General features: G+C 44.5%; 1 protein-coding gene across 1 annotated transcript in view; it reads right to left on the bottom strand.

Moving 5' to 3' along the window:
* The window catches only part of LOC104625678 (patatin-like phospholipase domain-containing protein 7), a gene marked incomplete at both ends in the record, with an annotated part of 62,881 nt that overhangs the window by 9,661 nt on the left and 28,541 nt on the right, over nt 1-24,679 (bottom strand). The window contains 2 exons of the mRNA XM_010293370.1: nt 3,641-3,757; nt 11,304-11,460. Coding sequence (XP_010291672.1) covers nt 3,641-3,757; nt 11,304-11,460 — 274 coding nt within the window. The remainder of the gene's footprint in view (nt 1-3,640; nt 3,758-11,303; nt 11,461-24,679) is intronic.

Consider the following 24,679-nt stretch of genomic DNA (forward strand, 5'->3'; position numbering starts at 1 on the left):
AATAATGCTGAGACGCAAAGCTGCCTAGAGTCAAAGAGGGCAACACAAAAGGGTTGGAGTATTACCTACAGGAACAAGGGATCCTGCAAGGTAGATCTTCAGGAAGATCCCAGAGGTCGCTTGAGATACTGCAGGGTAAAATGGCAGTGAGGAGCGTAGTACATAAGAAGGAGGATGATATAAAAAAAGAATGGCTGAGCTAAGTCCTTTCCAAGTTTATTCAACAGGGATAGACCAAACCGACACGCCCTGCGCCTGGGAGGGAAAGGTCTCATTTTTGTTTCAGTCATGGCTGTACTCACAGCCCACCAGCTGAAAAAACTGAATGGGAAGGCGGCCTCCCAGCCGCGTAGGAGCCTGTTGGAGAGCGGATACTTCCGGAAAGTCTCTGCGGTGCCTAGTGAAAGGGTAGCCTGCAAAGGGGACAGAGGACGACTTTTTGGGCAAATGGCACTTATGCCCAGAGAACAACGACTGATAGTGCAATGCTGAATCAAGCCTGAAGAGGTAAACCTGCTTTCCCACCCAGCCAACCTCTTTGTTCATGGGACAAGGTGTCTGGGTCTTCTCTAGCACAGCTTTGATGTGCCTTAAACTCAAGCCAAACAAGGGTCTGGACTCCAGCTATCAGTATGAGCTGAGAAGCACTCCCTCTCTGGTCAGCCAGTATTTCTGGTATAAGTTTCCGTGATGTTCAGTACAACGTTCTGAACTGGCAAGAAGAAGGGTTTTTTTCTAGTGAGTTTAATCTCTTAAGCAGCTCGGCAAAGATGGTGGAATTGGGGAGGACTAACAGATGCTGCACAAGCATTACAACCCATCTGGTATAAATGCCATAGGAGGGCGGATGAATAAAGTGTGACTACGGGAGTATTAGGGGTGCCTCTCCATGCTAAAGATAATTCTGATGATTGCAGATTGCAGTGCATCAACCACGTTTTAAGCAAAAATAAGGGAACGGGTAAAGAAGTCTATCTGTCGCTTCCTTTCATATTCATGGAAACACATGCACTCGAGAAACTAAACCAAGACCTATCACGCAATAATAAAGACTGCATTTCTCAGATACCGTTTCATTTATTTTGGAGACAGAGCATTATTCAAGTCTGAAAGAGGACTTGACAAAAGTCTTTTCTGACTCCTCACACCTGAACCTCCAGCTGAGATGACTTGCAGGAGCACTCTGTGGTTCTGGCATGGGGGACAAAAAGTCCTGAGCCAGGTGCTCTTCCAGAGGATGGGTCATTTCAGAGGAGCAGTAACTGTATTTTTTGAGAAATATCTTTTTGAGAAAAAAATCCAGGCCCTGCCCTGGATTTCTGCGTGCTTTCCTGGAAGAACTTGCACAGGCTGATCTCTTCTCGTGGCGTGCCTTTGGCTGACATCTGCAGCAGCAATCCCGGGGGTTGCTGGTAACCAGGGCTACCCCACAACAGCACTGCTGGGAATCAGGAGACACCTACGTTACAAGGGCTGCGAGAGCGCAAATTTAGGAGAAAATGGAAACCTCCCTTTCGGTGTCAGAAATAACAGTTCAAGCTAAGTGCTTCTGCGCCCTGGCTCTGATGCAGAAGAGGGATGAGGGCACGCCTGAAGTGCAGGAGTGCCACCTCACAGCCACGGGCAGTAAAAAGGAGGATCTGGCCCAGCGCTTCCTAATTTTAAGCTTTTATAGAGACACAAGGGCCAGTACCCACCCCAGCCCCTCAGGTAGGAAGTTCTCAGGTTCTGCTATGATCACCATGGATCCTCCCAGGAAGGAGCAGTTGTAGCCAAGCATCCAAACACAACCTATGTTTGTAAGGCTATAACGAGCTCTTGTCAATACGTATTTCCAGTTGGAAATCATCGCCACCCACCCCCCACACTCCAACTAGTGAGAAAAGATGGATGTTTGCAGTTTAGACACTTTGAAATAACGCTTTAAGACGACATTTATTCAAGGCTTAATGCTTCTTGGTTCAGCTTCTGTTACTTTATAAGTTACTCTTTACATTTGGCAGCTTTCAATTTCCGTCTGTCTAATGACATGACTAGTTAATCTGCACTGATAACAGATTGCAGTGAAGGGGTAACTGCCTCTTCCCTTGCAGAGCATACAACATTCCTCCTCGTTTATCTGATGGAAGTCTTCCAATGTGAGGAAATCCTCAGGCACAGGCTGAAGGGTTTAGCCTATGACACGTGCACAAAGATGATGATGCTGTTGCATGCTTCAGAACTGGCTTTCTCTTGGAAACCCTCCTGTGACTGCAAGGTTAGGATGGATCATACAATTACAGCTCTTAAAAACTGTAAGGAAGGAATCTGCATCTCAAAGGCAAGCACGATAAATTGACTGCTGAAATCAAAAGCAGTGATAGTAGACCAGGGGAAGCCAGGGCCACCTAAGTTCAGAGAAGATTCTCTTCCATTTTGTCACTCGCTCCTCTCGAAGCTCTGCTCAGCATTATCCTACAGCCTCTCACTGCAACGTACCATCCACAATTCACACCACCTTAACCAAGAGAAGACTGTGCTTCACACCGCCTCAGAAGGCCTCAGCTTTGCATAAGGCAGCTCCTCGACTACATCAAAGCAAGTCAAGCGGAGCTGGTTTAGTCGTTGGACAATCCCATGTTTTCCTATCAGGTACTGCTGGAACCACAGATAGGAACTGGAGTGCTTCAGGAAGGGGTACTCGTGATTAAAGAACTGAGACTATGGTTGGTGCTGCCCAAATAACATAACAAAAATAATTCCAGTCTCAGAAGGACTTACCACTTTAAAACCTGTTTGTTCACAGCATCATCTACTCTGCACAGCAAAATGCTATTTTAAGCCACGTGATGATTAATCACTCTACATTCATATTTGCATTTAAGTACGGAAAGTTTTAGACTATTTTTAACAAATATATTTGAAGTACAATAGTGTTAATTTGCTACATAATATTTCATCACAAGGATTCAAAATACAGGAATAATTTGGCTAAAACTTGCAAATGAGGTAAGATAAGTAGTCTCTAAGCTCACTCTCTAAGCTTGGTGATCTAGGAGGACAACTGCTGATAACACGCTTTATAAATTGCTACTGCTGAGAGACGGAGGACAGATGGATTCTGAACGTGGCTACCAGCTCAGGTAGACCATACAACATCTAGCAATTACGAAAGGTCACCATATCCAAACCAGGAAACAATACACTTTGATGTTACTGCAGTTTTCAATAGGCTGTTCATAAAAACTTACTCTAGCTTCAAAAATAAAATAAAACTAGCCAAACCCATTGCTACCCTCTTCAAGACCTTCTTCTGGTGTGCCCTAAGGGTCTCTTAGACCTCAATTGCAGAAAAATAATGATAAAACAGTCTTGGCAATTCTACTTCAGTGACAGAATTTTAACTTCCGCTCTGAGACATCAGGATCCCTTTGTCAAACAGAGCAGAAGTAGCTACAAATAATCTACTCATGCTTTCTAAATGCACCAAAATGAAAGAGTCGTCTCCTTCCTATGCTCATGCAACATCACATTCACACTTTTAACATGTTTTCCAGTCATCCCACAGCCCTATATCTCATACTAGCATGGAATAAAGCTATTTCTGCTACAACAGAAAAGTGACATTATTTATGATACATAAAGCGAATAAGCAACCTACCTCTATCTGCTTATCTTTGAAGATGTTGTTGATGCTGTTGTTAAAAGACGCTCCAGAAAACATAGAGGTTATTGGATATGTCAAGTCTAGAATAGTCTTAAACACTGAATTCATAACCTAAAGAGAAGGAAAAAAAGAAGGCATTTCAAAGGTAAATACGTGCAAGAATCCATATTAATGTATGCATTAACATATGCAATTCAAGAGACATCGTATTCCAGATTCTACAGCCAACACATTGGAAGCACTGCTATTATAAGTACAAAAGTTGTCAAGGGGACAGAAATACAACTACAAAAACTACAACCGGTAACTCCTTGTATGGTGCCATACATCTAAAACGGAAAGCAGCACACTCTATGTGCAATAAGGTTATGGAAGAATGTACATTTGCATTGCTTCCCTTCTACCCCTCGATCAAAACATCCCTCTGGAACAGTGTGCACGGGTTTCTGCCTTAACAAAAGCACGTGAAGAGTACACTTTAATTCTTTCTTTCTTTTTTTTTTTTTTTTTTAATAACCAAAGGGTATTATTAGTTATCTCCCTCTTCATCACCCTTTCCACATTGTATGTGCGGTTCACCGGCATGGAAAGGAAATAAAATCTGTAATATAAGAACCCATATTTTTGTAAATCTCTTCTCATTGGTGGATCACATCTAATTTTCATTCCAGTCTTCAATCTTTTATCTGCCCGAGTGTAAGCATTTACAAAAACGTGTCTGTTATTCTCTGGGACTGCAACAAGGTTAAGTCAGTCACATGTTAAAGAGCTTTACACACTTCTCTATGTATCGGTGTCCATTATTTTTCATTCCCAAAGTGAGTTATCATGCTCTTCACCTGCTGCTTGGCAGCCAGTATGTAGATACCGCTACGGGCGCTCTACATGAGCTAGAGAAACCAAATCACATTAGGTTTTCTAAAGCATTATAGATTCCTATTATATTACATAACAGCGGCAGGCACTGTCAAGTGTGTCTCTTCTAAACGCCCATATACTGTAATTAAGCTTTCATGTTTGGTTTTTTTTTTCCCCAGTTCAAGTGTATTACATCTGTGCACTAACCTACATGATAAAATGATGAAAATACATAAACCATACGGCATTATGGCCATGGTATTTGTCCCATAACCATGCTATTGCTCTCAAATCCCAATAAATCCTAACAAAGTTCAATGTCCGATATATTTCATCATACTCAGTTAAAATGCAATAGAACACCAAAAAACCCCGATTAACTCATTTGCAATTAAATAGGATCTCGTTGGATGAGATACTTCTATTAGATGAAATATCTTCTTTGTCTGCATGTTCTCTATAATTTAACAAACAACTTAACGGACAATACGGCATTGTACCCCGGCACAGACCTACCGCACGAAACAGTCTCTAAAACTTCAGTCTATTAAAGGATCTGTGACCAACACCTGGCCTTTGCTTTACTCTAGCAAGGATTTAAAGAAGAGCAGGATTAGCCTACGTGGTCATGTCCGGCTGCTTTTAAATATCTATTAGGTCTCTGCACAGAGAATACATGCCCAAATACAAATGAACCAAACCAAAACAAAACAAAAAGTTAAAAGATCCTAAAACACAGGAAACTTGGGAGAATGTGAAAGCCTTAGCACAAACCCAATTGTGAACCTGTCACCTTCATTCACATCCTCATTTTTGGTTCTGACGGGGTGAGCACAGTGTGCCAACCTCACTATAGACATGCTACCAACAGAGTTAAATGGAATTAGTTTTGTACTTAAAATAGGGATTTGGTCTCTAACGTTACTTAGAATGATTAAGTCAGGGAACGAGGCATTTTCAAGTTGTCCTTTATTTAATACTGAAGAAAAATCTCTTCAACTCAGCACCAAACATCAGGCTATCCTTATTGCAAATGATCTTTGTAATGCTGAGCCTTTACATTTTCCCTGCAATTAATGCTCGCAAGTAATCTTGTACGTAAACAAAATACTTCTAATTAATGGTTATTTCTTAATATTCTCATTTCTCATAACTGGAAGATGCCCTTCTAGCAGATGCTGATGGCCAACAGCCTCCCTCAGCCTTCCAAGAATAGCTGCTACCACCTACCATTCTCAAGATAAATTAAGCTAAAGGTCACCCTTTGGAAAGGCAGCCAGAGCCTTCTGACTTCTCCTCTGCTTCATCCTCCTCTACTAACCAAAGCGCAAGGGCCAGCACCGGTGTCTCCAAGAACGACGCAGCTTCGGTTCCCTACAGCACAGTGATGGGAAGCGCGGCCTCAAGGCATCGCTACCAGTTCTCTTAGGAGAGCGCAGGTGTTTTGCAATTCTTCATTAACTTCTCATGAACTTCCATTTCTACATCTCTGCTGCAAGATGAGATTTCTTATTAAAAAGACCTTAAATCCTAAAATTGTTTTTAAAAGCTACCTTGTGGTATAAGGCAGCTTCAACAAGGAAAGGACAAGATTCTTCTGCTCATGGAGCAGAAGAACAAGAGCAAGCAAGTGATGAAGGACAAAAAGAAACCTGAAATGCAATCTCTGACTATTTGTTCTTTGATGCAGAATTGTTGGTAACTGGTGTCAAAAACCAGGATACCCCAGGATTTTAAAACGTTCTTGAGTTTAAAAAAAAAAAAAGCAAGCAAGGGTATGGGAAAACTTGTTGCAAGAACAAAACTCTAAAATAGCAGAACAGATTAAGTATTTTTAAACTACTAGAGATAGCATCCAGAATTTCCTTTAGTGCCTTTTCAGTGTTGACATATAAAGTTTCAATGAAACAAGCAAAGGAATTAACAAAGAAAAAAAAATGTTAAAGTCAAAAGGAAAACATAACTCAGGCCAACAGTTTCGGATAAACAGCACTACAGGGATATATTTATCCCAAAGACAGGAATTACAGATACTGAAAGTTCAGATTTAAAGGTAAACTATTAAGAAATCTAAGAGTTGAAGACAATTAAAATTAATCCATCTAAGAACCCATAGCCATCTCAGAGTTAGGTGAAGGGGAGAGGCAAGATAAGTAAATAGATGCTTAAAATCAGATTCAGATGTCCTGATCCTGTAACGCATGATCAGTTAATTGACATGGTCACTACAGGGCAGAAATAGGATGGTTTGGTGCCTTAACTGGGCATTTCAGAGCAATAGGCATGTTTGGATTTTGCGTGCAACCTTTCATCTGCATTTCCCAAATTTTAATGCTTGATTTAGGGTTAATTTCAACACCCCAACTAATATGATTGGATGGTGATAGGAACCATCAGGCCTTATCACTACATGAAAATAGATCTTTCCTGTGCCTCTTGATATAACAGACTTGTAAGATTTAACAAAAACACGCCCAGTATTTTTGCCTTCTGTTGTTCATAATCTCAAATACAGAATTCCATCTGAAAGGCAACCGGAGGGAACAGTTCAGCTGGCTTTACAAGGGAAAAGCAATCTGCCCTGTTTTAATTTTTGCAAGCAGAGAAGCCTAGTGAATAAAACCTTCCAAACTGGCTGATAAAGTTTTAAAGATGCAATTAAAAAGCACCAAACCGCAGCAGAGTGCACTTGGCAGGCCAGTGCTGTCCTCGAGCACCAGCAGGCTGGAGGACACCCAAAGCAGGTTCTCTGCTCATCAACCCAATTTAAGGGACAATATGTGCACGTTCGTTACCGCGCAATCTGTAACGAACTTCTTATTTATTTAGGATTCGCCGTGCGCTTGAAAGCTGCTTTAGCTCGGATTACCTTCTGCCGTGCCTGAACCAGCGCTGAGTCCCAGCAACCAAGACTCCCTCCACCTGGGGCACTGGGACCAGTTTATTTTTCTGACCTCCTCTGGGCAGGAGGTATCTTTCCCATAATATCCTGCCTGCTCTTCATGCCCATCTCGTTTGGCAACGTTTGCCTACTCCGCTCAGATTTTGTGTGTGTTTGCAGGGATCTGCCCTTGTAGCCGTTGTTATACAGGAAGATCTGGCATACGAACAAAATGAAACGGCGTAGGACGCAAAGGGATTTACGGAACGCTGCACCTACTCCGGACGCTCTCCCTCCGCCTTCCACAGCGAAAGGCGCGTTTGTGGTCCCCACCGCGTGGGCATCCCCCCTTCCCCGCCAACCCTTCTGCGGAGCCACGCAGCCGGCCGCACGCCGCCGCCGCGCTCCTCCTCCATGCTCCCAAGCCGTCCTTCACCTGCACCAGCTCCAGCACGGGCTACGGGTGCAGGCATCACCCCGCTATGGCGGAGGACAGCTTTCTTCCTCAAAACAACAGATGTAACGGATCAAGAAGAGTATCGGGATCCAGCCGGAGAGCAGCGTGACACGACCCACACTGGGGCTGACGGTTCTGCCCGCGCCCTGCCCCATGCCAGCACGGCTGACTTTGCAGCAGGCAGCTCAAGGAGCTGAGCTGGCCAGAAACTAGCATGACAAGGAAAAAAAAATAAATAAAAAAAAAAAAAACCCAAACCTTAAGTGATGAATTTTTGGCCAGATCAGCTCATTAAACCATCTTTTCTCCCAACGCACAAATACTAGAGCAGCGGTTAGGGAGAGGCAGAACCTCATGACTGAGACCTCCGAAACTCCCCACGTTGATGTTAATTGTCATGCAGTCACAAACAGCAGGACTGCAGCATCCCCCCCAGCAATTCTTAATTCTCATTATGGGAAGCTTTTTAGCTACACATTCCTATAACCATGCTCCCTTCAACAGTACAATATTCCATACTCTGTGAGATATTTCTATTTTGAAATATTAATTCCCCAATTAAAAAAACAAGAAAACACAGCAATCTGCAAGCATGAAAGCTTTTGTTTGTTTTGTTGATTAAACACAGGTACAGAAGACACACAGAGGCAATATACAGCAACTAGCCTGACTGGTAATTCTCATACCCCTCTGTATTTTGACAAAAGAGTAATTTATGTCTTTGCTGCTTCGTTAGGTCCAGAAAACACATTCCATTAAAAAATACCCCTTCTCCCAGTCCCAAGTGTACAACTAGAGATAGGCCAATTTCTAAAAAAAAAAAACCCAAACCAAAACAAAAAGAGAAATAAAATATTTAAAAAAAAAATATATCAGAGTTATCTAATCCATCACAACGAAGATACTTCAAAAACCCACACAGGCTAAAAAAGCCAGGCTGCAAGGCTTTGCACAAAGAGTGCTCAGCAATAACCTTCACCAGCAAAAGCTCACGGGCTTTAGAGGAGCAGGATCAGCAGCTTCTGTAGCAGGGAGAGCTCAAGCCTTTTCGAATAGCGTCGGCTTAACGAAGGACGCTCCCCCGAGCATCCCCCGCTTCCTGCGGAGGTCCTCGCCCGCGGCGATGCCGCTCTGGAGGGCAGCAGGAAGAGTCCTGCAGCTTTTGGACCCTGGGAAGCTGGGGCCTGTCTGCTGGCTTTGTCACCGCGCTCACACTCGGTCCCTTTGGGTGGATCTTCTATGCACCCCAACAAACCTCGCTGCTGTTGCACCCAGAGCTGGCGCTCGGCGAAAGGAGCCGCTCTCCCTGCCCAGACCACCGCTGCTGCTACACAATGCAAGGCAAAACAGCTCAGAATAGCCACCATTAAAAAGATGTACAATCTCTCAAGCTACTTTGTACATTGCTGTGATCTGATCTTGGAGAGAGGGTTTTCATGGCTTTCTTCAATTTACAATGCAGCCACTTTGCTGGACGGTGCTGTTAACAGTGAAAAGGGCTTCAAACAGAGCGGCCTTTTCTTTTTTCATTCTCAAACCCTTGAACAATTCCTGGTTTGGATGTGGACCTGGCAAGCTTGTCAAAACACTCGTGAAAAACCTCAAGAAAATCCATTCTTCATTAATAAGATGAAATGTTTGCTCTAACAGAGGTTATTAACCTCTCCTCCAGCTACTTATTTGCACATTTCAAGGTACCAATACCTGAAACAGCCCGAGGCTGAGCCAAAACCTGCCTTTTCCTTTGTGAAACGTCCTCTGAGCTTTGCAATTTGTGTTCAAAAATTAATCAATAGATTAAATTTCTTCATTTCATCTTTAACCATGCCTGGTAAAAGCGAGCGCAATTCCAGACTACGCTGGCAAGCTCAAGAGCTGCAAGTGGAGCTGGCTTCCATGGGAGCACAGCCCTGAGAACCCCGGAAAGCAGCATTTCCAGCTCTGCGTCACCCCCAGCACAGAAGAGATCGGACAAGGTAACAAACAGGAGGAGATAATCCTCTGGACAAATGCAGGGGGGAAAATTCCATCGCTCCAGCCTAACCAAGAGCAACGGAGAGCGGGCAGCGAGCCACAGGTTACTGGAGGCTGGGAAAACATCGCAGGGAGGTGTCACCACACGCTCGCCCTGCTCTGATGCTGTCCTGTAAGCATTTGGTAGTGACCAATGTGGGAAATAAAAAGTGCAAGGTTAAATGGATGCCTGATACTATTCAATACAGTTGTTTTTATGTCCTTAATCTCAATGTCCACTTTTGCAATTGCAGCGAACTGCTCTGTATCATAAACAGTTTATGCTTTGGGTGCTTCCCAAACCAGCCAGGCACAGGCAGTTCTTAAATAAAAAGCACAAAATCCACATTCTTCTAGCAAACAGTGACAGGAAGGTGAAAGAGTCTCGCGGTCCTCTGCCCACGAGGAGAGCACAAACACGCAAGGGCCTCGCTGTGTATTTTAATGCCCCAGACTATCTAGCTCGCAAGGTAAGTGGCATCTTGCCAAGATACAGTAGATTTCGTCTCAAAGCCATGGCCCATTAGATGACATTTGGGAAAAGTAAGCAGTGTGCCAACTACAGACTCCTATTTCCCCCTAAAACTCTAGATCTAAGCAGACCCAGGACTTAATCCAATTTAGAAAACTCCCCATGGTGCTTCCCTTTCAGTTAGAAAAGCAATGTGAAAACGTGGTTTTCGTATAACCAATACAAAGTTGGAATCACACCGTAACTAGTAAACTTCAGAAATAATGCTAATCTTCACCGTCAGTCAGTTTGAAGCAGGTGTAACCTGGTGTTCCTACAATGTTCCCAACATCCTATCAATAAATTCACCCACAGAAGTCACTACTTAAAACAACCTTCTCGAACCTTGGTTTAACTATGAAAACATGGTTTTACTTGTGTTAAATATTTAAAGTTAAATTTTTCTCTTGACACAGAGTACCACCACTCTGGAATGCTCAGGCTACACCATGAATGACACATTTTGTATTTAGTTTAGAGAAGGATTACCTCTGTCAATCAGTTCCACTGAAAAATGACAGCATGTGAGAACGAAAGAGAGAAAATTATACAAAAGAGAAACACATTTGTTGAGAATTGGAAAGGAAAGAGATTCCAGCACATAAAAGGAGAAGATAAACCAAAGATAAACACAGGCTAACACACTTAACTAACATCACTCTACGTTTACACTGCGACTGGAGTTTGTGCAGAGCAAAGCCAAGCATTTGACTCCTGCCTGCTCGGGCGCTCGCATCGCCTGCCGGCGTGACAGTGAGCAGCTTTCCCAATTCACTCCCTCGCTGCCGGGCAGGGGCCCTTTCCGTCGTGCAGACACCGAAGTGCAGATGGTGGCACTTTCCTTGGGTGCCTGCTTGGGCATTGCTGCCTGCTAAGGCTTGCGGTGAAGCTCTTGCACTCCATCTGAAGGGAGGAGTGCAACGTTCCCCATGCTTACCATGGCCCACTGTCTAGCTTTGATCCTCATCTGATTGTAGCTGCGTTCCTCGGCATACAGGGCACTCATAAAAGCACCAATAGACGTTCCTCCGATCATATCTACGGGGATGCCAGCTTCGATCAGCGCTCTGATAACTCCCACTTGGGAGCATCCTCTGTGTCAAGAAAAGAAAGAAGACATTATCAGACAAACAGACATTGAAAGAGCATAAAAACATGAATGCCACCTTCTAAAGGAAATTGAGTTTGCACTAACTGAACTGCCAATCTCTTGCTAAACAAGCCTCAATGCCAGAAAAAGATGTCATGAATACAGAAATCTTCAGATATGCTCCCTGAGGATCCTAGGAAGTATACGGATCACCCAGCTGGACTCCACTACAAAAGACAGCAATACAAAAACAACAGCCAAGAATCAAGCCAGCGGACATGCGATGGAAAAGTCAACATGGCTTTATGGGAGCAATGCATCAAAAATCTGCTAGAGTTCTTCCAAAGCAGTCAAGAACAACTGATTTCAGAGACCTTTCCACAAGAGTCTCTTCCAGCAATTCTTCAAAAAACTCAGCCAGCCTGGGATCCCAAGATGGGTCACTGCATGGATTAATAATGAATTTGAAGATGGAAAACAGAGAGCAAGAAGAGACAGACACTGACGAGAAGGCAGGGGTTTCATTCAACACACAGACCCAGGGAAGGGGCAGATGAGGAGGCAGCGTTTGAGGATGACACAAATTCCATCAGGATGATAGTAAATGTATTCCTTAATTTCACAAGTGCAGAAGGAACTCAAGAGCAATGATGGCGTCAACTTATAAACAACAGATGAACCTCAGCACTGATGGGACAAGCAAGAGGCAGAAGTCACAATGCCCCTACAGCAACGAGCTCTTAACCAGCTCTGCTCACACAGAGATTTTTTGGAACCTCTGTGGATATTCTCTGAAAAATACTAACCTTGTGTTCAGTGGAAATTCAAAAGGCAAATGAAAGAAACCAGAATAAAACAAAAACCATAAGAACGTACATCCAGAATGGACCAGCATTTTCAAAACTGCAAGCAAGCTCAAGCTTCTCACTAAAATAAAAATAAAACAGCAGAACTAGAAAATGACAGAGAAGCAAAAGACACAACCAGAATATGGAAAGGACTTCATGTGAGAAGAAACAAGACTCGAATCTCCGACCGGGGAAGATCATGACGGACGGGTGACACGCAGGGCCAGCCAATGACATCACCATGCAGAAAGTTTAATGTCAAGGAAAGAATTTACACACCGACATGTGTATGCAAAGCACAAATTGGGCAAACCACTGTTACCACATGCTGAAGAGGTCAAATCACAGATGGATTTAAACATGGACTGGATGAATCACAGGTACCAGCCTACTAAACACGAAAAATCGAAGGGGCAACCTTGCGTTCAGGAAGCTCAGAAGCCGCCAGCTGTTGCGGCGGCTGTCGTTGATTCTGACGCAGTCACTACTACCTACCATCAGAAAAGAGAGCATAGGTGGAACGTTTGATCTGATCTTCTAAACAGCGATCCCCTAAATGGGAGAGGGATCCCCGTCCATTCTACAGAACCATTAGAGAAGCAAAGAAATTAGCAGTGGAGGCTGACTGCCTTCTTATCAGTACAAGATTATGGCCTCTGGTTTCAAATGCTTTGTCCAACTAATATCAAGTCAATTAGTTCATTCCACCTGGATGGGTGCTTTGCAGTCTAACCCATACAGCTGTAAAATCCTCCTTTTCCCATTTTCATCCCATTTTTCTGTTCCCCCATTGTTTGCTCTATTTCCATCCTCTTTCCCCTTGCTGTTTACTTCCTATAAATACTTGCTAACAGCTGCCAAGTCCACCGTAGGTGTCATTTGGCCAAGCTATGCCGAACACATTCTTTCCATCTAAATAAATCCCCTCCAGCTGCTGAAATGCTTTGAGACAGGTTCTCAGTTATGCTGGTGTAAATGACTTCAATGACAGATCTGCGCTGGTGTAGTCCAAGAGCAGAAAATGGCTCATTTAGCTTTCCTCTCCAAATTCTCCTTCCCCTGCTTTACTATTGCTTCTTCTCATAAGATGCCCTAAGTTAAAGTAATTATGTTTTTATCCCTGCCAGGGGAGACCATTGTTTTTAGCCTTTTGGATCCCAACTATTTTTGCAATCTGCTTCTTGTGCCTGGCACTTACTGCTGCCTTATCCCCGCCTGTAAGTCGCGAGCTGACATTGATGTTTCACTGAGGAACAGACCTTACACTATCCAGCCTGCTTTCTGGAGAAAACTTACATCATGTGGATTTGTTAAGACACGTTAAGTACTGTAAAGCATTTCCTGCTTGCAGGGCAATTTTAAACTGGCCAGGACTAGTTCCAGACTGGATTGTCTCCCTTTAACCTCTTCAAAAACTGGATCTCCTCAATCATGCGTTTGTGTGCCCATAAAATACGAAGGATTTGATGTGATCGCTCTGGATTTGTTGTTACTTTGCTGTATGATGCCCTTGAATAAATAACGAAAGATTATTATTACTTCTATTGGCAAGCCATCACCTCTGCGTCTTGCATCGGCAGAGTCCCTGGCAGTAATACAATCTTCCAGCTAAATGTGTAACAGCCACATATCTCCAACAGACACATCGATTTCAAAGCACTGACCTGCAAGATGGGAACAAAAGTACTTTTCTTGCTCAGAAAGGGACCTCCTATTGACTGCCAGACTAACTTACGTTTCATTTATACACAACCACAAAGCCGATTCTTCCAGTTCCAGCATCCTGAACAGCTTCGTGGTTGAATCCATTTGTGCAAACTAAAATCCCAAGGAGAGGCAAATGTGAACCCACCTAATTTCTCCATGCAGCACCCGGAGTCCTAAAGACATTACTTCTTCCTAAATGTTTTCCCCCTTCCCTACAGCTTTAGGCCATCATTACCCCGGCAATGCTACTCCATGAAACTTTTCAACAACTCCTTGCTGTTGGTTCTCTCTTGGCCGCTTCTTCGCAGCTCATGGTGTACGTGAACGTGAACGTGGGCAGGCTGCCAAGGGAAGCTGAGGGCCGGAGCTAGCGCTTTGCCAGGCAGCACGCATCCCGCTCACCGACGACTTGCCGGTGCACCACGGACAGCCGGTGTGCGCAGCTCTCGTACTTCGACTAAAGAGGAAAAGAAATTGAAACAGGGATCTAGCTCCTGGCTAACAGTCAGAGTACTAGCAGAGAAAAAAACCCCAGGGATTCTGTGTTTCTTGTACTACCAGGCAGTTTCACAGGGGTTTTAGGGCAACGAGTGAAAACACAAGTTTTTCACCCCAGCAAGCGGAGTATAAAGGACATTGCTTGTGGCAACGCTGTACGTACAGACCAGTGCCAGAGCACTCGCGTGGAGCGGAGAAGGGATGGGGAAAATCTCCGGTTACCTGGCTGACACAGAGCTGAATGTCCAGAGGAAAGGAGGAACAGGGGAGTCCGTCTAGACACAAGGAAGGAGCGTCTCGCACAGGGGATGCGGTGTGCGGCCGGAGCTGCGCACGCAGCTGTCCTTTGCCTTAAAGCCGCCTGACGGTGCAGCTGGATGGAGCATCTCCCCTGCCAGGATTAACGCCCGTCCCCAGGACAGTGACAAGGACTCCTGGCACCAAGGACAAATGACTTAGAAGATTATTTTCAAATAACTTGCACCAGAACCTAAAGATTTACTCAGGAAGTGCAGAGTCTATATATTAACAAAAACTCTTTTCCATCATATATCACTCCTAGGACAGGCCTGATTACTTAGTGCCCTTCGCAGCGAGAGCAGAAACAGCACCGACCGGCTCGAGGAGGAACTGGAAATAAAGGGCCACGCTCCGGGGTTTCACCCTGCCATTGCCTCACAGCCTGATCCGAGCCAGGCAACCACGGGCCGCTCGCTGCATCGGCTGCCCCGCGGTGCCGCTTACCGCGCTGCTTACCAAGCTCATGCTTGCAACAGGCTTTAAAAGCCTCCCAAAGCGGTGCAGTACTTCCTAAATTCCGAGCACCATTTCTTCTTTACTACTAATGGTCACAAATAAATGACCACGAAGCAGGGAGAGTATTTTTGGGGTTGAAGACGTGCTTCCTTGAAATAACATGGCACAGCAAGCAAAGCACTTCTGGCAGAAGGTCTTGCAGGAAAATTCCTGCTCCTGAAAAAAGCCCTTGCTTTCATCCCCTGGGAAATGCCGCTGGCACGTGACTGTAATGCACGAAGGCCAGATAAAAGAAAAATTCTCTTGTAAGACGTGCATGTGTCTGCTCCACACGTGCCTGCCAGAGCTCAGATTAGATACGACTCTCAGGAAGATGCAAGCAAATGCAGCAGGACAGTTCAGATTAAAGTGTCAGCAGGAGTACAGGCTGTCCTCTGTGCTCAGCTCGGGGGGGGGCTGAAGAAAATACAATTAATAAAAAAACAGAGACAATATTTTCTCCACAAGCCACATTTAACAGATCAATAAGATGTTGCTTGTCAGAGTTAGGAAGAACAAACGCGATACCGTGAGCATGCAGAGAGGGGACACCCGTTTTTCAGACCGGGACTAATGGAGCAGCAAGGCAAGGCTGCAGCGTGATCATGCTGCACACCTCCAAGGTCCACTTCAGTTTCAGAACAGAAGAGGACATACAGCTCAGGTATTCAGCCTCCCCAGCACACACCTCTTCTCCTAATTCACTGATCAGGATGAAGGAGATCTCTCTGAATGCACTGAAGAGATGCTATTTCCTTTGGTTAAAAACAGGATTAAGGTCATGGCTGCTGCAGAGCTCTACCACATCTCTAACCAAAGCCTCCCCGGGGCAGGACACGTGGCTTGTCGCACCACCTTCCTGATGTAGCTAAGTAGCAAAGCAGGTAGAAAATTGCCCAGGGGACTTTACTAAGCTGCACTAGAGCCTAACAAAACTGAATTAAGGCTCCCTCATAACCTTAAAACTGCTGATGAAGCAAAGCTATACAAATAAAAACAACTTTTCCTTCATATGACAGCTTTGATTGAAAGCACGTTACGAGCAGTCGTTAGATCACCCAGCTTACGGGGCAAGCGCAGATGAGTACGTATTTACTATATCCATTTTAAAGATGTGCAAGAGTGGTGAGTTGGGCAACCATTCCCCCAACGCTGCTTTGAAAGTGCTAGAAAAACAACCTGAAGGTGACTGAGCCTCCAGGCCACGGGAACAGACAGCACATCCCGAAACCCTGCCAGGTACGGCATGCGGGCTCACCTGCACTTCTCGGACCGGGATCCCAAAACTGGGGCTGGTTACTGAATTAGCGGGTCTCAGACTAATGGATAACAGTTGTGTAGCAGATGTAGCTGTATCTGAATACCTTCTTTTCTAGTGGTGGTGGTAGATACCTTCTTAGAGTCATCCTGGAGGTGCTCATGGTATTGGAGCAGGGAGAAAGATGAGACATTATATTTAAAGTGTCTATAGAGTGGTATCTGGAAACGTGAAATTAAGAGAAGTTTCTTCTTTATGTAAAAAGAAGCATTTTTTGGTACACGTTTTGTTGCTAATCCCGATGTTGAGTGGTACAGCCACTGACTTAGAAATCAAGCAAGTCTTCCACAAGTTGCAACTGTATTATCTCCAGTTTGGCACCTTCAATCCTTTGCAGTTGCAACAATACATACAGACATCGCTTCGAGAACTAATCATACTTGTATCTTTCCAATAACATTATCTCTCCGTTTTCCTGCTCATGAAACTTCCCAGTATCATAAATTTGCCAGAATAATTATAGTGATTGAGCCGTCTGCTCAAAACAGAAACCAGACCGCTGCATTTCTGCTCCTGCTGTACTACTTGCACACTTCCGAGGAAGTTTCAAATCAAGACAACATTAATTAATTAAGCCCCATTTCTAAACTAAATAGAGGGAATAATCCCACATTACCTGGTTCTCACCCCAACATCCAGCTACCAACAGGATCCTTCCCGGCAGCTGCCCTGAAGGAAGCTTTCTCCCTTCCACTGCCCATTTTTAAAACTGACCCCAGTTACACACGTATTGATCCAGAGACGAGAATTCTTCCTGTCTTCCCCTCCATTAGCAACTGCCTTGTTTCATCTTCCCACTTAGCTCTGCCCCCAGATTCCCACTATCTCAACTCAGAGCTAAGGAGCCATTTTTACGCTCTAGAGACGGCGCGTTAACCCTGCGCGCTCAGGGCTACGCACGCACGTTCGGAAGAAAAAGCAACTCCTATTTATCACAACCCCAGTGAAACTACCTTCCTGCAAGAAAACCCAAATACAGTGTCCTTTTAGCACTGATCCTGTTTCTGCCCTATATGCTCACTTTAGAACAAACTCTAATCAGAGAGATTTGTGCCTGACACAGAAGTAAATGAGTCAAAATTTACTCCAGGAGGGCTGTCAGATCTACCCAGTCCCGGGGTGTGAAGGGATACGTAAGCCAGCCATTGGAGGGGAGAAAAACCACAAAATAAAACCAGAATAAAAGTAAATCAGAAAATGCACCAGGGTTTTTGTTTTCTGATCCCACCAGCCAGCAGCATGCTCCGGTGTGTGGAGGAGGAGGACGGAGGGGAGAGAGGCTGGGTGGCAAACTGCACCCCCCCGTCACTCCCTGCTTGGGGAAGGCAAACAAAATCCTGTCTCTTACTCTAAGCCAAAAAACAATTCAGCTATCTGCAAAGAAAGATAATTTCTTTGTAAAACAAATATATCTCCCCCTCCTTTCCCCACCCCTTTGAGAGTTAATTGTGAAAAGTCTTAGAAGAACCCTTTTTAAGCACAGAAGCTGCAGAAATAAAAGTCAGAACCATTCTCTTTAAAGAATTTAACTGTGGTTTTACTCACAGCTTCTCCAATCTCCTTTTTCTTAACAGGAAAGCTCATTGCCCAGATAAGGTTAGATAGAGATTCTTAAAAATCACAGCTTTACCATCTTCTTGAAAGCACGTGGACTTCCCAACAGAGCATTATGACGGCTACACGGAAAGTGCTCCCTCAAACCTGCAGCTCCGTAACACCACACACATTTTTTTTTCAGCTGATAACAAGAGTTAAATCATAACTCCACCACCTTGTTTAATTTCATCCGTACATCAAAGCACTGCTATGAATAAATGAGTTTGGTGGGTTGAAGACTGGCGATCAGGACAGGACAGTCCAAGTGAACCACTGAAAAAAAAAATTTGATTGCAAGTCATAACTTTGAAGGAGATGGCTCCCAAGCTCCTGCTGCTCGGAGGATTTAATAGAAGCCATTAAAATCTTCAACCTCCATGGCAAATGGCAGCAAATGAGCAATTACGTAGGTGCTACAGATGGGAAAAAGAAAAATCAGATCATTAAGCATTACATGGGTGCCAAGCCACATGAACATGCTTTTATGTGCATGTGATGACCCAACTATTACACAACTGACCAAGCAATTAGCATTCCGATCTGGTAACAGCCACGTGGCTCTGTCCCTGTTTAAGACAACTGCACTTTGAGACAGAATTTTGAACCAATGCACAAACACAATTAATACGCCTGAGCTCTTGGGCAATACACAAGATGGTCCGTCCCCGAAGAAATCAAAACAAAACCTCTTAGGAGCAATTACGCTGCAGTCTATTACCAACCACTTGCAAAGTCTGAAGCCTTCAATACGAGTTCACAGCCACGTCTCACGAGGTTTTCCCTCAACAAAAGCAAATACTCAGAACTCACTGTTTTATTTTTAGGACTCGGGTTTTGTTTGTTCAAACAATATACGCTAGGGCTGACCTGGATAAGACTCAAATTAGGTATCCACACATAAGCTAACATCATCTTTTCCAAGGAAGAGCCCACATACCTTATCACTCTCCTTCAGCCTCTTACGAAGCAGCACAGAAAGTGAAACACCAAGTCAAAGGCGTAATTTTATCTTTAAGGATAAAGAGTTTAGACTCTTCTTTATTTTAGCTCCCGGCTATTGCCCTGAAATCAAATCTGCTTTCTGAAAGACAGAGGGAATCCAGGAGCCTGACTGCGTGGCTGACACTGGAATTGAGATTTCGGTTTGCTTTTTCTGCACGTGGCGATGGATGCTCTACTCATGACAAGAGCACAAATATGCAGGGCACGGGCCACTTCCCCAAACACCTACATGAATAATTACAAGCTCTGAAGCTCCCATACATCAGCCTGATCTTCAAAAAGGAGTATAAAAAAGAAAAATTACAGCTCCACTGTGCACTGAGATACAGGTATCTATCTACGCACACAAAAACATATTACAGGTCATCAAATAGCTTCCTTTCCTCCGAAACGCGCACCGTCCGCAGCGGCAAGCTAACCACGCGTGAGGGACGGTGAAGATCGCAGGCTGATGAATGCAAAGGCCACGAGGATTAACCTCAGGGCTGCCGACTCTCTGCCCTTCCAAATGTCAAAAGACAGATTTGGCCTGGTGTACAAAGGGATTACTTTGAAGAAAGGGAACTGGAGGAAGGATATCTCAAGTATTCAAGGGGGGTTTTTTTATGACACAAAGCAGGTTCAGCCTCCTTCATATCCTTCGGATGTTTCCATACTGCAGGAATCTTGCTTCATCAGCCATTACTGGCCAGTGACGGACTGCAGATGCTGGACGGTAAGCTTTATTCTTCCATTTTAAAGAAAAGAAGCGGCATTTTTCAAGTTTCTCTCATATTTCAGTTCCACTTCCTGACACCCTTTACAGCAATATTAGGATGAGGAATGGGATCCTTTTAGTGGTGCGTATTCTTCACGGCCTGTATCACTATGTAAAAGGGAAGCAGAGTCCTTACACGCCATCTCAGTATCTTGAGCAAGCAATCGGAAATTAAACATGAATTTCATGGATGCTGCCTGACTGTATTAGGGGGAGAGAAAAAGAAAGAACAAGGATTGCAAAAAATCCTCACTCTTATGTTGCAGAAGTAAAAATCAGGAAACGGTGTGAACCGAGTGCAGAAGGACCCAATCTGTGCCAGACCGGCTCCGTACGGGACTGCCAGACACCGAGCTGGAGGCAGGGATCCCCGCCAAAGCCAAGCAGAGCCCAGCACCGCTGACCGCCGCTCCCCGCTGCGCGAAGGCTGCTCGCCTGCCTGGGGAGGGTGCTGGCACCCGCATCAGCTCTACAAGGTCAGGCATCACCACGTCCAGCCATTAACCCTCCCATGGTACCAGGAAAGCAAATGCACCCCCGGGTGGATTAGGAGCTGGCACATCCTACAGGCTCGGTTTCAGAGGCAGCTCCTCAGGAACCTGCTGGCTTCCACCAGAGCCCTCTGCTACAGCATCTCTGCACCGGGGGAGAAGACAGCAGCTGGCGCTGGGGACGACAGGGTTTGCTTGTGGGGGCTCTTGGCTGCCCAGAACGGGCAAGGGTGCCCTCAAATCTCAGCAGCCCCTGCAAAAATGTTGACCGTGTCTTGGCACTGTACTCGGACAACAGGAACAGGGTTACCAGCAGCCTGTTATTCCTCAGCCAGTGCACACTGAAAGAGAGTTAACTTCATCATAATAATGTTAGGTTTCAAGCAAATTCCCCCACCACATCCAACCCGTGAGACAAAAGCATAAATCCATATACATTTAGAAACAACGAAACCCTCCTAAAATGCCAAACAATTCCTAGTGGTAATAGTTCATACTTCTTTTCCATGCAAGTGCTTCAGAGCAATTTACAAACGGTGACCTGCACAGATGCCAAATGCCTCGTTTTACAAAAGGAGAACACAAGTTATAAGCATTTAAGCCATTTGCTCAAGCCCGTGCGATGTCAGGAGTTGAACACCAGTGAAGTGATTTAACCCTCAATAGCTGCAGTAACCCATGACACCACAAGCACCTCGGAGAGGCTGTTGTTGCTCTTTCAGAACCATCCTAGCCAAGGTCAGAATGAAGAACAATGGTTTTAGCAAGAATTTTGTTTCATAATTTACTTCAGAACAAGTTTTTTTATCAGACTACGTTTTTTGAATACTTCAAAGAATCAGAATCTGATTTTTACACATTTTTCAAGGTGTCAGCCCTCTGTTTACTGCGAATTTTAAGCACTGTGAGATAGAGATAACAAATGACGGGGATACCTGTACCCCATTATAAACCACCGAGAGCAACCTTAAACATTGCTATCAATAGTCCATTTGCAAAATGCAGTGCGGCCCTGAAGCTCACTGCACGGTCTGAGAATCATGTCAAGGCCAAGTGCATTTCTGTTAAGTTGACAAATAAGGACACCCCACAGTATGGTAGAAGCAGTTGGCAAACTATATTTTTCGCAATAGGTCCTTTGAGAGAGGACTTGAAAGCAAAGACTGAGACAGGAACTGAAGGGCAGATCTAAAGACGACAAGCAGGGATGACAGTTGAATGAAAACACGTTTTATTCTTTGTGGAATCAGCGTCTTGGAGTCAAACCCTGAGAGCGCAGAAGGCAAACGTGATCTCCCGAGAGCAGAACAATTATGAGATCTGCCTCTCGGGCGCCCGTCTGATCTTTTCATCATTGGGTAAAGCCATCGAATCAGAAGATAAAGCCAGGCTTTAAGGAGCACAGAGACCCAAGTCAGGCTCAGCGCAGCACCCAATAAGTGACCGAGTGGGAGATGGACCCGCACATCTGGCCTTCCCGAAGGGCACGGAGCGCGAGCACCCTGCACATGGCACCGGCTCCAGGAGCACGGGCAGACAGACCGGGCGACGGGTGGGTTCACCGGACACAAATATCTCCATAACAAGGCAAGCATAACTCGCTTCTCTTGTGCTGCTGCTTTTATCCTCCCTTTTCAGAGGGCCAGAGCTGAAAGCAAAGAAGAAAAGGCAGAAAGAACAAGTGGATGAAACAGGCCAACTGTCCAAAATGAAAAGGTGTGAGTCTGAGTCAAAGAGAGTCAGCAAGAACGAGCTGTGGAAAAAAAATACGTGACGTATCAAGAGCTGAGGTGAAATAACAAGTTTGAGGAGAAAACTACCTGGAAAAAGGAGAAAAGAAAAGATGCCCTGATGAAATAGCTACAAATATCCTTCAACAGCAGCTCCTCAGGGAAGGCTTAAACGCCCTGCCTGGAGGAAAGGGCCGTGGAGAGAAGGGAAAGGCACGGCGTGCTGCGGAGCCCCGTCTTCCCACGCACCACGTAGCAGGGACGGGGCAGGACGCGCCGACCCCACGAGTACCAGACGGTAAAGGTCTCTGGCCCCACGTGCATTCACTCTCAGCATGAACGTGTGGCTGATTATTATGCCTTACTTTAGATAGCACATCCGAAAAAGGCAAGTAATATCTTTCAACGATAGTTCTTTCCTTCTCAGTAAGTGCATCTTATGCACATCACATTTGTACCACACGTGTGTTACTGCAAATACAGTTTCCTATCAAAATAGCCAAATAGGAACAGGTCTAAAGCTTTGTATTTTCCCACTATGCCTATGTGGAATAGGCACGTTGAACCAAATTCACTCCTGGAATCATGACATTATAATCCACAACAAAAGCTTGTCATCACAGTTTTGCTTAAGCCAGTCTTCTGAAACAGCACGACCCTTTATTTTTTTTCCAAAGCCCTAGGTATTCCCAGATACTTCTGTATTCATTATTTACTCCCCATAGACTTTAGTTTTCAAACAACTTTGCTAAGACAACTATAGAAAACCAAAGAAAGTGTGGGCTGTACGTGGAATGGCTAAAGGTCATGAGAATGATGTATGGAAGGGTTTATGCCTTTGTTCATTATTCTTGCAACTACAGTTCAAAGGTATTTATTTTCCAAACGCAGATCCCCTTTCCCTCCCTCAAACACCACAATGTTTCTAACTGAAATTGAGTTAGCACTCAACAAAAGCAAAACACTATAATTTCGGAACTGTATTGCTTCGATTTGTTTTATTTTTATAGCTGCAAGAGAAGGAAAACCTTTAGTTCCTATGAGCCTTTTGTCATCACAAACCACAAAGATAATTACTAGGAGGCTGCTCTGGTAAAACCTTCCCAAACTGACCGTCACTGGGAAGCCAGACAAACATTCCCGAAATAACAATAATTGATATTATTGGAGTCACAGAACACAATACCTGTAACAGAAATAACCACCAGCCAGCAGCCTGTAACTATCAGTTCTCTCTGGTTTTTGTGACCAGTATGATCCACGCTTCCAGAACAAGACAGGAGGTTACTTTGCGTAGCATATTATCCCAAGGCTACACGAACCACGAAGAGCCTGCGCAGCAACCCATCATGATGTTTTTAGCTGGAATGGGCTTTAATCACAGGATGATTTTAAGTAGCTGGTGCATAATCCCTTGGAGTTCCCTTGTTAGTAGTGATGGGAACCCAAGAACGAACTTTGACTTGCGAACCTTCCAAAGGCAGATTTTTACGGAGTTCTGAGTAACTTTGTCCTTTCCCCTAAGTCTTAATTATATTTTCATTTCGAAAACAAATTTTTAAGAAATCCAAATCTTTCATCTAACCACAATTTAGATGACGATTCAGCTACAGAAATAGTATCCTGTATCTTTCCACTGAAAACACAATGCTCACACCATCCATGTGCCAGCATGAACCCCCAGAGGAAGCGTTTTAGTCCATGACATAAATAGGGTGTCAGAGAAAGAAGAAAATTATGGCATTTGTCCATTCTGCCCTTTAATCCTCCTAAAGTCGTCCATATTGCACAGATGCAGAAATGAGCAAATTAATGGCTAATGGGACATGGTCACATTGCTGAACGGGTGGTGCGCATCCAGAAATCCCAAAGCCAAGACAGCAGAAGTGCAGCGGTTCAGATTTGCGGTGGAGGACAACAAGGACCAAACAGGCTCAATAATCCTGCTCTTTCTTACCTCTGCTCTTGAAAAACAGCAGGTGGGAGCTTGCAAATTAAGTAGTAGAACAAAAAATAAATAGTTTGGCAAAAATTACAGCAGTGTTTACAGAAGGAAGAAAGGAAGGGAAGGAGCAAAGTGTGCTGCCAGAAATACAGAAGTGCACATATTTTAGCATGACACAGGCTTCAGTAAAGACAGAGATATCCGATAGCTTGTAACAAAAAAACCCAACCCAAACCAAAACACCACCAGTTCTTTGCACCAGTCGATTAAAAGCCTCCTGAGATACCCAGATTAAGCAGAAGCTCCCCTCCCCTGCTTTACTTTCTGTCTCCACAGGATAGTACTTATCTCAGAAATGAAATACTGGAATCACCTTAGGTGAGCAAACTGAAAACAAGCAGGATAAAGGCATCTTTGCAGACACTCAAGGCAACAGCCGCAGCGCTGGCTGTCTCAGCATCAAGTGACTAATCAGAACAAGCTGTCACAAAGGAGCTCTAACCTTTACCGTAGCAAATACTCCCCCCAAAGCACGC

This window comes from Phaethon lepturus, unplaced genomic scaffold (assembly GCF_000687285.1).
Source record: "Phaethon lepturus isolate BGI_N335 unplaced genomic scaffold, ASM68728v1 scaffold2778, whole genome shotgun sequence".
Taxonomy (NCBI): domain Eukaryota; kingdom Metazoa; phylum Chordata; class Aves; order Phaethontiformes; family Phaethontidae; genus Phaethon; species Phaethon lepturus.